A 13,947-nucleotide genomic window follows, 5' to 3' on the forward strand; every position below is an offset into this window, starting at 1 on the left:
TTTGAGCTGCCTGTATTTGGGTATTTCTCTTTTCTTGATATTTCTATAAAATTGATGGTTAAATGCAAAATATCAAGTTTCAAGTATAATACTAGAAAATGTAATCATAACTTCAGAATCATTGTAATTTATGCATAGTATGTGTGTGTCAACTGCAATGACTCCTTAGATATGTTGGCTGATATGCACCAATATGAAAACAGCTTGTATACAGAGAAGATGTTTATTTTACACCATTTACTATTTATTAAAGTTGAAGGTTAAACCTATATCACATTTCTTTGTCATAACTGTTTGATAACAAGATCTTGTATATTGTCACAATGGTCGAAGTCAGTTTTTTCAAAAAACACAAACGTATTAACCAAATATTCAATATACGGATCGCTTAAGACATCCTTGGATGGTTTTTGATCACAAGGACTGATCATAGGATGGGGTATAGTCTGGATCGCTTATGAAATCCTTGGATGGTCTCTGATCACAAGGACTCATCATAGGATGGGGTATAGTCTGTATCCCTTATGTCACAAGTGATGATCAGATATTTCCTCATCATCGTGTTTAACAAACATCAACGGAAGTGTTTAAGGTATTGTCTGCTCCATCTGAAACAATCTTGGCCTGGTACATGCAGCTTCATTTCTTCGACTGCCTCATTGTCAATTTCAGGGGATGAGGCCTGATCGGTGTCAGAATTGTCAAGTGCATCTCCTATTAAGAAGGAAAAACATTTCATCCTTTGAGGTGTACAGTCCCAAATGTGTGATCATTCTGAAAAACATTGATTGCCTCATCGTTACTTGTATTTGGCGACATCAGGGATTCCCAAAGTGGTGTGCATGCACCCTTAGGGGTGCACAAGCTTTGGGAAAGAGGATCCTTTGTCATTTTTTAGTTATACACGTCAATTTCTAGCTGTTAGAGTACAATACGGTATTCAAATCTTACTTAATTTGATCATCAACATGACAACTTTAAGTTCATAGAAAAGATTTGCATTTTTCTTTACACATACTCAAAACATTTCTTTAATCTGAAACTTTGAGCTGCCTGTATTTGGGTATTTCTCTTTTCTTGATATTTCTCAAATTGATGGTAAAAATGTAAAATATCAAGTTTCAAATATAATACTATAAAATATAATCATAACTTCAGAATCATTGTAATTTATGCACAGTATGTGTGTGTAAACTGCAATGATTCCTTAGATTTGTTGGCTGATATGCACCAATATGAAAACAACACCATTTACTATTTATTAAAGTTGAAGGTTAAACCTATATCACATTTCTTTGTCATAACGGTTTGATCACAAGATCTTGTATATCGTCACAATGGCCAAAGTCATTTTTTCAGGTTTTTCAAAAAACACAAACAAATTAACCAAATATTCAATGTATGGATCGCTTTTGAAATCCTTGGATGGTCTCTGATCACAAGGACTCATCATAGGATGGGGTATAGTCTGTATCCCTTATGTCACAAGTGATGATCAGGTATTTCCTCATCATCGTGTTTAACAAACATCAACGGAAGTGTTTAAGGTATTGTCTGCTCCATCTAAAACAATCTTGGCCTGGTACATGCAGCTTCATTTCTTCGACTGCCTCATTGTCAATTTCAGGGGATGAGGCCTGATTGGTGTCAGAATTGTCAAGTGCATCTCCTATTAAGAAGGAAAAACATTTCATCCTTTGAGGTGTACAGTCCCAAATGTGTGATCATTCTGAAAAACATTGATTGCCTCGTCGTAACTTGTATTTGGCGACATCAGGGATTCCCAAAGTGGTGTGCATGCACCCTTAGGGGTGCACAAGCTTTGGGAAAGAGGATCCTTTGTCATTTTTTAGTTATACACGTCAATTTCTAGCTGTTAGATTACAATACGGTATTCAAATCTTACTTAATTTGATCATCAACATGACAACTTTAAGTTCATAGAAAAGATTTGCATTTTTCTTTACACATACTCAAAACATTTCTTTAATCTGAAACTTTGAGCTGCCTGTATTTGGGTATTTCTCTTTTCTTGATATTTCTCAAATTGATGGTAAAAATGTAAAATATCAAGTTTCAAATATAATACTATAAAATATAATCATAACTTCAGAATCATTGTAATTTATGCACAGTATGTGTGTGTAAACTGCAATGATTCCTTAGATTTGTTGGCTGATATGCACCAATATGAAAACAACACCATTTACTATTTATTAAAGTTGAAGGTTAAACCTATATCACATTTCTTTGTCATAACGGTTTGATCACAAGATCTTGTATATCGTCACAATGGCCAAGCTGCCTGTATTTGGGTATTTCTCTTTTCTTGATATTTCTCAAATTGATGGTAAAAATGTAAAATAAAAAAAAAAAAATATATATATATATATAAAACCAAGACCAAATACAATTTCTAGGGCTGCAAAGCAGCACTGGGCGGGCCCGAGCACATGCATTTTGAAGCGTTGCATGCGTTTTGCCTGAAAATAATAATAAAAACAAAGATTCTTTTGATATTTAACCGGCTCAGCATCAAAGGATTCATGGTCGATGTTTGTACAGAACATCGTGTTTTAATGGCCAGAACATCCTGTTTTCATGGCATGTAATCAAACTTTGACGCCACGCCACGGTCACACACAAAAAATGTGTCAGTCAGTTTTTATCTCCATCTTGTTGTGATGACACTCGTCTCAATTTGACGTTGATCCGATGAAAACCCTGGTACAAGTGCATCAAACAAAAAATTTGGAATATGGCCAAAATGGCCACTAAATGCAAAATAGCAGGCTTCCTGTTGTGTTTTTCCACTTGCATCTGAAGACTTTTTTGTTTGTCTGGTCATGATACACCTGTATATCGATTTTTGTGAAGTGATGATAATAAATATTACACTATTCTCATGCTATTTAAAGACTTATATTATTCTGCTTAAAGAGTAGTTTGATCAACTGCGACTATTAATAGTGTGAATTGTGAATTATAACAGTGATGGTATAACTGAAAGTGGATTTTCATATATACGATTTTCATAGTAAATTTTAAATGGACACAAACAGTTAAAGTCTTTTAAAACGTATGATTTATACATTGAGTGTATTTTCATCTACCGTGTTATTTAACACTAAGGTCTGCTCATGTTGTAACAGGAATAAAGCTTGTACTTAAAAAAATAAAACATAAGATAACTATTGTAAGTCAGACAATTTTCAACATTACAAATAATGATACAGATTAAAATCATTAACGTTGAAAGACACGGAATAGGATTAAAAATGTCAAACTAAATCTGACAAAATACATCAGTACAGTATGTAGTTTTATTTTAGGGGAGTTTGTCTCCAGTGCTCAGCCCAGAGGACATGATGGAGTCGTCCACTCTCATGTCCAAAGATTGAATGTTTAGATCCTGTTTCTATTAAAAACTGCTTTAATCGTATTGATGATAAAGATATGGAAATGTTTTGTGTTTGATCCCCAGATGAAGCTGTCCCTGTTGTTGCTGTGCGGCCTGATGGCTCTGACCTCAGCCAGGGTGGTGACGAGTCCACAGCGGCAGAACATGTTCACCGATAACGTGAACCTGGAGTGGCAGGCCTGGAGCGGCTCTCTGCCCAACGGAGCCGTCTCCATCTACAACAGCTACACTAAGCGCCAAGACTACATCTGCCAATCCGGGTGTGAGGCCGGCTTCTACAGCCCCAGCCTTGGCCCGTACTGCCGATACCCCTATGGAGACCGTGAGTACCACACCCCCAAGTTCAAGCTGCTGGCCAACAAAGACAACTTTGAGTTCCTGGAGTGGAAGGAAGGCTCCTACGGTTCAGTGCCGGAGGATTCAGTCAGAACGTGCAAAGGTGGTAGCACCTACGTTGGCAAGAACAAGTACGGCCTGGGGAAGGTGGTTCCTAGGTTCACGGCCTTCTTCCTGCCTTGGAAAGGCAAAGAGTACTGGTACAAGACGTACCAGGTCCTGGCCATCAACAAGAACGCCTACACCCAGCACATCAGTGACGTCAAGTACGCCATCGACGAGGTCGCCATCTTCCAGTATCCTCCTGAGATCATGCTTATGTCCGTCCTCACCAACAACGAGTGCCAAGCGGTGACGAAGACAGTCACCATCTCAAATACCAGCGAGGTGGAGACCACGTGGAACATCGGCCGATCCACCATGCTCGGCATCACAGGCAGCATCACCGCTAACATCCCATTCATCGGCTCCGGGAGAATCGAACTGGGCAGCGAGAAGACGCTAGAGTTTACCAAGGGAACCACCATGGTGGAGTCGCTCAGCCACTCGGTGTCTGTGGAGCTCACGGTTCAACCCAACTACTCCTGCAAAGTCCGCATGGAAGGTCGCAAGATCAAGGCCGGCATCCCCTACACGGCTCGGCTCAGCCGCACCTACCGCAACGGAGAGACGCAGTGGACGTCCATCACCGGGACGTACAACTGCGTCCAGATCGGAGAAATGTGGGCGGTAGTGGACCGCTGCAAGCCTGTGGCCGACGATACCAGGGGCGGCTCCTGGCATAGGCGAAGTAGGCGGTTGCCTAGGGCGCAAAATGCCGAGAGGGCGGCACAAGGGACTGATTTATCATGACGTGACACATGCAATATAAACCAAAACATTCACATCACAACATCATCTTCTAAACCCGGGGACGCACCGGAGATAGAAGCGCCGCGGGGCGCCACGAAAGCTGTCCGCTTCCTTTCCGCGCCGATGTTAAATAATTGGGCTGTTCGCACCGGCAGCGCCGCGGCCGGCTCGCGATCTGCAGCGAGGGTTCCGGGGAATGTTCTATTTTTTTCGCTTGCTGCGAGCAAATCGGGCCGGAAAATATACTGAAAATTGATATATTTCAAACGATCTATCATGTCACTACAGATATGATGTCGGAAATGGCAACAGAGTTGTTAGTGTTGTTGTGGAGATCTCAGGGCATTCTGCCGTGACTTTAATCCAGGACACCGGTAGAGTTGTTTTCTCAAAAATACTTTTAAGGCCACCGTCATTTGCGATCTCCAGCGTCTGATCTTCTTCTTAAACAAACATGCTGGATTAACCTGGTTTGTTGACAAATGGGTCCGACAAATACCGTGCTGGTTTGTGTTCAGCGAAAAAGTGTCGTGACCGAGACAAGCGTCTTGACATGCGTAAAGCATGAGTCATAACGCAGAGGATCCGGTAATTTTTCAAAATAAAACGGTTTTATTTTGAAAAATTACCGGATAATAGATAAAACAGAAAACATGTAAAATGTTTATTCTTTCTGTGCGGCCCGGTACCAAATGACCCACAAATGGGCCTGTTGCCCTGTTGATTACAATAAATAGGTCTAAAAAATATATGTTTATTGTGTTTGACTGTTCAGTACAGTTCATATTCATTACATTTAAAAAGCAGACATAAAGGTAACTTAAAAGATACTTTCCCTAGTAACTAATTACTTTTGATATACAGTAACTGGTGGGGTAAATCAATTACTTTTAAAAGAAGTGACTAGAAACTGTAACTAATTACTAATTTTCAGTAACTTGCCAAACACTGCTTAATCCACACATTTGTCAGTTGTGTCTAAACAGACAGAAAAACACAAGCACATACTCTCTTGTGTGTGTGTGTGTGGGGGGGCGATGGAAAGAGTTGAAGATGAATCAAAAAAGGATTAAATCAGGTGCACGATTCAGAAAGCGCAGCAAAGTAGGGGAGGAGAAGAAAGAACAATATAGAGGTAGAATCACCCCAATTGTGGACATCATTAATGATGATGATTAACATCATTAATCATTAATCACAGGAGAAAAAAGTAACATGAAATGAAACCAAATAAAATGTAAATTGTTTTACTTTACAATAAATAAGTGAATGAATGATAATGAAATGCAATATTTCTCCTTACATTAAGAATAATTCTGTCTTTTTAAACAATATAATTATGATTAGGACAAGTCTCACACAATATTTAACCTGTTTTAAAGTTTTAAACGTCTCTGTTTGTGCAGTGTTTCTTATAATAATAAAATTACTATCATTATTTAATCAGTATAGTGTTTATCGTGCTTCCCTTCAGTCTCTGACAGATCCTCCTCAGGAAGTGTCTCCAGGCCGTGAACTGCTCGTCTCTGTCAGTGTCTCATTAAGAGACACTCGTCCTGGACGCTCAGCTGAATCTAACGAGCTGTTGGGCAACTGAAGATATTTTTTCAGTTCTGATATAAAATCATTTTGCTGTTTTGCTCCGGTCGCTCTACCTGCCTCACTACTGCCCTCTAGGAGAACTGCAGCTGTGGTGAACTTGGTTACTTTGGCGCTAGCGGTGCGACTTCGTGGTCGACCTCCGACGCAGCGCTCAGCCACACTCAGGTCGGCCATGTTGTGGACTGATGGTTTCACTGCAGCTCTCACCGCCACTTTACCACCGATAAAAAAAAACATAGACTACATCTTTCTTTCTATCCATCTATCTTTATCACACACGGACATACAACACAAAGTGGTGCTGTCACATCAGAGCAGGACCTCGACTCTAACGGCCGCTCATTAGAACATTGCTCAATGTTTTCTGTAGATTTCTGCACACGAGCTTTAAGGTGAACTGGGATTTTATTTATTTAAATGATGTCACATCACAGGTTCACTTCCTGTCTGTGGTTTAAATAATCGATAAACAAGGATCGAACCCCCGAGGTCAAAGGAATCCATACGTTTTCATGAACAGAAACAGAAAGGTCAGAGTCACGCTGAGCAATAATATATATATTTAGTGAGATTAAAACAAACCACTTCATTATTGTTCCTTTGTTGTTGTCTGTGTGCTGCTGCCCCCTGGTGACGCATCACAGTATTTCAACTGAGTGAAAGCTAAAGGACTCAGTGTTTCTATAGAAACTGTTAAACTGTTAAAGAGCTTCAGGAAAATAATGATAAATGTTTTCTCTGCTGCTCGTTGTTTGTTACTGAGACAAATCGATTCAAACCTAAATTAATCATGTTTGAAGATCGACTCAGGATTTAAGTGGTTGAGAAATAAGAAATCTGCTTTCACTTATTTCAAACAGGAACAATTAAATATTTTTGGTTCTTTTAAAAAAATATATAGAGAAGTTTTTATGAATGTTTCTCCAGAAACTTTGACTTTAAACATATTAAATAAAAAAATAAAAAACTGGGGTTTAGTGTTAAAAACATCAACGTGTTTGAATAATTTTAAAACTATGAAATCAGTAAATTATGACATTAAACAGATCAATAAACTGTTTATCAGCAAAAGATTTAACTGGAGAAATGAAGCAGTAAAAACTCATAAACTGAAGGTGATTTTAAATTATTGATCACAAAGAAGTTTTAAAGTTTTACAATGTAAACAAAAAGTGAATGGAACTTTTTCAAAATAAATTCATCATTCAAAGTGAAATCATGTTTATTTAATCTGAAAACCATCCACAGATCTACAACTCGTCGTGTGGCACCACAGCTTCTCCGTAGTTCGTCACCTGACTTTCAACAAACAGCTTGTGATTGTCCAGAATCTCCGACTTGGTCAGTTTTCCATCCTGAAGAAGAAGAAGAAGAAGAGGTGAAGGTGAAACTCTTCATTTATTGACATTGTTAAATATGTTTTAACAAACTAACTGTTGAGGGTGAGACTGAATTAAAATCATCAGTGTGAAAATGTTAGGATAAACAATAAGACGTGAGTTTGAAGTGAATCTGGACCTGGTTGGTGTCGGACTCCTTCAGGAGGTGTTTGGCTTCAGAGTCGGCGGCGTCATGATTAGCCGGAAACATCAACTCCATCAGTTCCTGTTTGTCCACTTTCCCGTCTTTGTTCATGTCTTTTTCCTCGAGGAAGTCCTGACGTTGCTTCTCCATCAAATCCGAATCGTTATCATCGTTTCCTGGAGGGAACAGTTCATCTGCAGCCGGGATCAAGTAATCAGATTACAGGAGAGTCAGATTCTGTTTGACTCCAGTCTGGTGACAACGTTAGAATCATTTTAATCCTTTATTAACCATTTACCACAGATTCAATTCAAACTGTATTCACCAAAACCAAACCAGAGGGTTCAGAGTTAGGCTCCTCCTCCTCGTACTCTTCCTCTTCCTCTTCCACTTCCTCGTCGACTTCCTTCACTTCCATCACTTCTTATACCTCCTCCACTTCCTCCTCCACCTATTCCACGTCCTCTACCTCCTCAACTTCCTCCTCTTCCCCTACCTCCTCCGCTTCCTTCACTTCCATCACTTCTTATACCTCCTTCAATTCCTCCTCCACCTATTCCACGTCCTCTACGTTGTCCACTTCCTCCTCCACCTCCTCCTCTACCTCCTCCACTTCCTTCACTTCCATCACTTCTTATACCTCCTCCACTTCCTCCTCCACCTATTCCACGTCCTCTACCTTGTCCACCTCCTCCACTTCCTCCTCTTCCTCTACCTCCTCCGCTCCCTTCACTTCCATCACTTCTTATACCTCCTTCACTTCCTCCTCCACTTCCTCTACCTCCTCCACTTCCTTCACTTCCTCTACCTTCTCCACTTCCTCTACCTCCTCCACTTCCTTCACTTCCTCTACCTCCTCCACTTCTTCTACCTGCTCCACCTCTGAGGTCCATTTTAAACGTCCGTCCTCCTTAAACCTTGAAAATTCTTCTTAGTTTACAGAACCTTCACATATTTAATGTATTTTATAAACAGTTGAGTTCTGAGTGAAAGTTGTGAGCGGAACTTTTTACCCATGAACTCGTTCACGTCGATGGAACCGTCTCCGTTCTTGTCAAAGTCGTCTATCGTTTCCTGTTCGTGCCATTTGAAATAAACAATGTTCACGTTAATATATGACACTGAATGAGTGGGAATCAGTGACATCACAGCTCTCAGTGACATCACAGCTCTCAGTGACATCACAGCTCTCAGTGACATCACAGCTCTCAGTGACATCACTCGCCTGAACCACCACGTCCCTCATGTGATGGAAGTTTTCCGGATGAAGGAAAGCGTTGAACTCGAGTTTGTGGAGCTTCAGATCGGCGTCGGTGTCGGCGGCTCTGAAGCGTCGCTCCTCCTGCAGCATCTGGGGGATGTTGACATCTTCTTTCGTGAGAGGGTCGTCTGTGGGAGGAGAAGACAAACCGATCAGAGGTCATGTGACGTCACGTGACTCAGGGTTTGATGGGTGGGTTCTTACCCATGTAGCTGCCGTACGAGACGTTCTTATACTCGTCCCAGCTGATCAGGCCGTCCTCGTCCGTGTCGAAGTCCTTCCACCGATCCTCCACTTGTCCATTCGTGTAGTTCCTCTGAACGTTTTGGATCCAGATCTTCAGTTCGTCCTCGGAGATGAAATCGTCTTTGTCTGCGTCGATTCTGTCCACGAGGATTCTGCAGAGAGAAACACAGTTAATAAAGTTTAGAAGCTTTGACAGTATGACATCACACGTCATCATCGTAACAATGTGGTGACAAGTGGGACATTCAAATGATTAACTGTTTTATTTCCAACATTACAACACGTTGTAACAAGTTGAACCTGTTGAACGAGTCGAGTTCACGTTAACCTGCGGAACAGGAAGTGAAAAGCTGAATGTTTCCAAGCAGCCGACACGTTTACAGGAAGACACACCTGAGCAGGAGACTCATGAGACACAGAGGACACGTACACACACGTCTGTGAAAGAGTCCTTTCCTCATTTCACCTGAACTCTGGGATTTGTTCCATTAAATCCACCGAGGACGTTAAGTTGTCATCAGGTTGTTTGTTAGTTTGTTTTATGCAAAAACTACTGAGCCGTTCTCTATGAAACCGTGAGGATGTAGAACTGCAACAGATTGTGAGTCACAGGTTCACAGACTTAAAGGTGAAACATGAGTGAAGTGAGCACAACTGTAGCTGAAACTCTGACGTCTGAGTGTCTGCGTGGATGGTAACAACTTTACAGAGGCAACAAAGCAAAACACCAAGAGGCTGTAAGTCGTAAACTCACGCGAGCTGAGTGATGCTCTCCTCTGGGGCGAGCTGGTTGAAGCTTCTCGCTCCATCTGGTTCCAGAAGAGCTCCGTGCTCGTGGTCTTGGTCGTGGTCTTGGTCGTGGTCGTGGTCGTGTTGGTCCTCGAGGTGAGAGAGCGGCTCTTCCTCGATCACTTCGCTCTTCTTCTCTGTTTGCTCGCTGCTGCCGAGGACGACGCAGGAGACGAAGCAGATCAGCAACAGACGGATCATCCTGAGACACATTTAGATATTAAACATTAAACACATCTATAAACACCTTTAATGTTTTAAGTTCAAACACAAACATTCATAGATAGAGAGATTTAACCCTGTGATGTCATCATGATGAAAGTTCTTCACGTCACTACGATGACTGCAACAATATGCAGATTATTTTTTATGTGACGTCATTTTTCTGAAAATCATAATTTTCTTTCTTCTTTGAAAAATGACTTTAACAAATTTTAAACTTTATTTATGGCATTTGTTAACTAAGTTTAATCAAATAAAAACAAACAGCTGAACTCACCTGTCGTTTCACCTGCTCTCTCTTTCTCTCTTTCTCTCTTTCTCTCTCTCTGTCTCTCTGTATATCTCTCTCTCTCTCTCTCCCTCCCTCTCTCGGTTTCCCTCTCCCTCCATCTCTCCCAATTTAATTGGTCCACCTCAGCATGTGCTCAATTCTCATTGGCTGTTAGTTTTATTTGGGACCAATCAGCAGCAGGAGATAAACAGCGTTGGTTTCACATCTTTAAAAAACAAAAAGAGGATTATTATTTATTATGGTAGTTTAGCTTTTTATTTCTGTGATATTTACAAAGGCTCTGAATTAATTCAGGTATATGCTCATAGATGTTCTTATATGTGCTGATGTGCAGACACTCTTTATTTCTATTTTTCAGACAGTTGCCATGTTAGTTTGCTTTTGGTTTGTTATATTCAATAAGAAAAAGTGAGGGAGGGAGAAAGAAGGGAGGAGAGAAGGCAGGAAGGAAGGGAGAAAGGGAGGGAGGGAGGGAGGGAGAAAGAAAGAAAGTAGGGAGTAGGGAAGGAGGCGGGGAAAAAAGAAGGCAGGGAGGAACAAAGCATCAACTTTCTCTTGTTTCTTGAAAGTACAAAAAAAAACTTACATTCTAAAGATTTTAAATGAAATGAAAGAAATTCTGTTCTGATTTAATAATAAAATCTGGTGCAGTGAACAATAACAATGATAAGACTGGTTTCTGCTTGATGCCACCAGAGGGCAGTGTGGTGCAAACCTCATGGTGTTGTTCAAAGTTGTAATTTGAAGTTCAAACCTGTGAACTCTTCGATGGTCATTTTCTGAATATTTGTCTCTTTTCTTGTTTTAACCAAAGCTTCCTCCTCATTTCTATCGATTATATTGAGAGAACGCTTGAAGAGTTTAAAGAGAAAATCCAACTATAAGGGAAACCTGGTGTGGGACATGAAGGACGTGAAGTACAACACCGACGGGGCTGAGATGATTTGTTTCAGTTACTGTAGAAGCAGGAGGCAATTAGCTTAGCTTAGCATTACACTGGGAAACTGGGGGGTTCAACAGTTACCTAGCTAACAGCCTAAAGATGGACGGAATGACAACTCAAAACATCTCAATCACCCCCTGGTGGCTGGTTGTAGTATAGGTCATAAACTCCACCCCTCCATGTCAGCAGATGGGACATGGTCTAAACAAAAAAATCAAAGTAGATGTTGAAATATCTAATACATCCACTAGGTGGCACTAAGACATCACCAATATATATATATTTTATATTCATATATTATTCTTAGACTGGATTTTCAATTCGATTTGTAAATACAAAGAACAAATAACCAGTTTTGTGTTTATTGATGGACAATTCAAATCTACAGGTCAGACAGGTCATCATGCGACTTAGTGACACCTGAGCCGTCTCCATGGCAACTGATCAAACTGATGAAGACTATGAGATGTTGTTGTCGTTGAGTCAAGATAATTTTAATTTTTTTAATGTTTTCCTTCGAGGTTCGGCTCATAATCTCGATCTCTCACGTGATGTCGACTAAGAAGAAGTGATTTATTTCTTCTCTCTGTCGTGAGAGGAGATTCTTTTATTTCCTGTAGTAATTCTGTGATTATCAGCTGATACACTTCAGGACATTGAGTGAGATAGTGTGAACAAAAGAGCCGATGATATGTCACGTCCTTATCAGCCTGTTGTACTTTACACGTTAATAATCTTGAATCTTATCCTGGATTTATTTGCCCTCAGGTCACAATGGATCAGGAGAACAGCACGATCACTTTACACAGGAAAGTTACTGATGGACTTTCTCACTTCTGTCTTAGACAAACCACAAACAAACCAAACTAACAATTCCAACCAACAAACCAAACTACAAAACAACTAACAAACTCATGAAAAAACCCATAAACCAAGAAATAAACCAACCAACACAACCACTAACCAGCAAATAAACCAACAATAAACCAACATTCACAAGAAAGAAAATCTTAAAAACCAAATCTAAAGAAATAATGAAATACTTGTGTTGTCGTTCGCTCCTTGTCGATGCAGGAATGTGGAAGCAGATCCACATCTGAACATGTCACGTCTGGGATCTGAGTGCCGGCTGTAACACAACATTATCTGACACCAAACCCTGGTGCACCAACAAGCCAGTTTGTCTGGTTTCTTCTGCTGCAGCTGGATCTCTGCTGGAAAGAGGCTCCTGACTTCTGGTCATGGGCCCATTTTAGAAATCCCACTGTGACACATTCAGATCAACAGGCCTGTTTGTTGTGAGGCTGTATCACCGGGCGACAGGCGACACTTCACACTTCTCCTTCCGTCAAGCTTTGAACCATCTTTACTGACCTGCATTTGCATCTCAACACAACAACGAGCCGTGAAGTGAAAAGCTGTGACGATCAGTGCTGAGAGGCCGGGTCACCAGCGACCCACATGTCAGGGCCATGAATATAAAATATAACCTCAGAGAGAAGAGACACTTTTATTCATTCTAAGGCTTGAAATATAAAGATTGTAATATATATACACAGTGGTGGGAAGTAACGAAGTAGAAATACTTTGTTACTGTACTTAAGTAGATTTTTCACATATATGTACTTTACTTGAGTATTTATTTTCGTGACGACTTTTTACTTTTACTCGTTACATTTGAACAAAAATATCTGTACTTTCTACTTCTTACATTCTCAAAACTGGCTCGTTACTTGAGCAGCGGAGGTTGGCGCAGCTCTCTCTCGCCCGCAGGCACGCAGCTGTAACGCAGGACTCGTTCTCATTCATGGTTTTCCAACCGTTGCGCGGGTTGCCATGCAATTCCCCGCCAGAACACTAGGCGGAGTAATGTTTTTTGTCGAAGTCGGCTCTTCTTCGTGTGTGGCCCGAAGAAGAGCGATATATTTACATCGCCACGGCGGCTCCTCAGAGCCTTTTACTGGCGGAAAAATCCGCCGGTTAGTGACGGGTTATACTAGTGGTCATAGTTTCGGATCTCTTCTGCCAAGTGCTCTTCTATCTGGTCCATATTCGTTCTTCTAAATCTTCCGTGGTGTCCGGGCATGAACCGGAAATGCAACTCCGGAAATGATGAAGTTAGCAGACCAATCACAGCCCTTGCAGGCGGTTGACGCTTGCAGGGCTTTGCCGTCTAGTTAGAAAAATTGGCCGACGCACGTAAGGACGTAGGAAGGGCCGTGAGGGGCCCGGAAGGGCTCCTGCGTCTCCGGGCCCGTGAAAACGCAGAAGCATGCGCCGGCCTTTACAATGCAGGACCCCTCCCCCATCCACCCAAAACACACACACACACATTAACACACACTCCCTGCCCTGCCCCCTGAGGAACACAGGAAGGGGGTGGGTGTGCATGGGGGGGGGTTCCCCAACTATTTAAACAGATTCCAGCAGATGGTCCAGGAACTTTCCTCCTGGAGTCA

General features: G+C 41.2%; 2 protein-coding genes across 2 annotated transcripts; one reads left to right on the plus strand and one right to left on the minus strand.

Annotated features, from left to right (window-relative positions):
• The first annotated feature begins 3,484 nt into the window (after positions 1 to 3,484).
• On the plus strand, positions 3,485 to 5,045 carry LOC133001424 (natterin-3-like). The gene is made up of 2 exons (XM_061070997.1): positions 3,485 to 4,542; positions 5,039 to 5,045. Exons 1-2 carry the CDS (start codon positions 3,485 to 3,487, stop codon positions 5,043 to 5,045), a joined length of 1,065 nt encoding a protein of 354 aa, XP_060926980.1.
• Positions 5,046 to 7,408: 2,363 nt separating this feature from the next.
• LOC133002258 (calumenin-A-like) lies at positions 7,409 to 10,574 on the minus strand. Its single transcript, XM_061072030.1, has 7 exons — positions 10,531 to 10,574; positions 9,997 to 10,233; positions 9,201 to 9,394; positions 8,961 to 9,124; positions 8,749 to 8,809; positions 7,730 to 7,929; positions 7,409 to 7,566 (listed from the first exon to the last, which is right to left on the minus strand). The coding sequence occupies exons 2-7, from the start codon at positions 10,230 to 10,232 to the stop codon at positions 7,462 to 7,464; spliced, it is 960 nt and encodes a 319-aa protein (XP_060928013.1). The 5' UTR covers position 10,233; positions 10,531 to 10,574; the 3' UTR covers positions 7,409 to 7,461.
• Between the last annotated feature and the right edge of the window lie 3,373 nt (positions 10,575 to 13,947).

This window comes from Limanda limanda, chromosome 5 (genome assembly GCF_963576545.1).
Source record: "Limanda limanda chromosome 5, fLimLim1.1, whole genome shotgun sequence".
Classification (NCBI taxonomy): domain Eukaryota; kingdom Metazoa; phylum Chordata; class Actinopteri; order Pleuronectiformes; family Pleuronectidae; genus Limanda; species Limanda limanda.

Coding starts and splice junctions, on each gene's coding strand:
- LOC133001424 (XM_061070997.1), top strand. CDS start 3,485: ATGAAGCTGTCCCTGTTGTTGCTGTGCGGCCTGATGGCTCTGACCTCA.
- LOC133002258 (XM_061072030.1), bottom strand. CDS start 10,232: ATGATCCGTCTGTTGCTGATCTGCTTCGTCTCCTGCGTCGTCCTCGGC. Junction 9,395..9,996: donor GAGAGCATCACTCAGCTCGC/GTGAGTTTACGA, acceptor TTCTCTCTGCAG/AATCCTCGTGGACAGAATCG. Junction 8,810..8,960: donor TGAGGGACGTGGTGGTTCAG/GCGAGTGATGTC, acceptor TGGCACGAACAG/GAAACGATAGACGACTTTGA.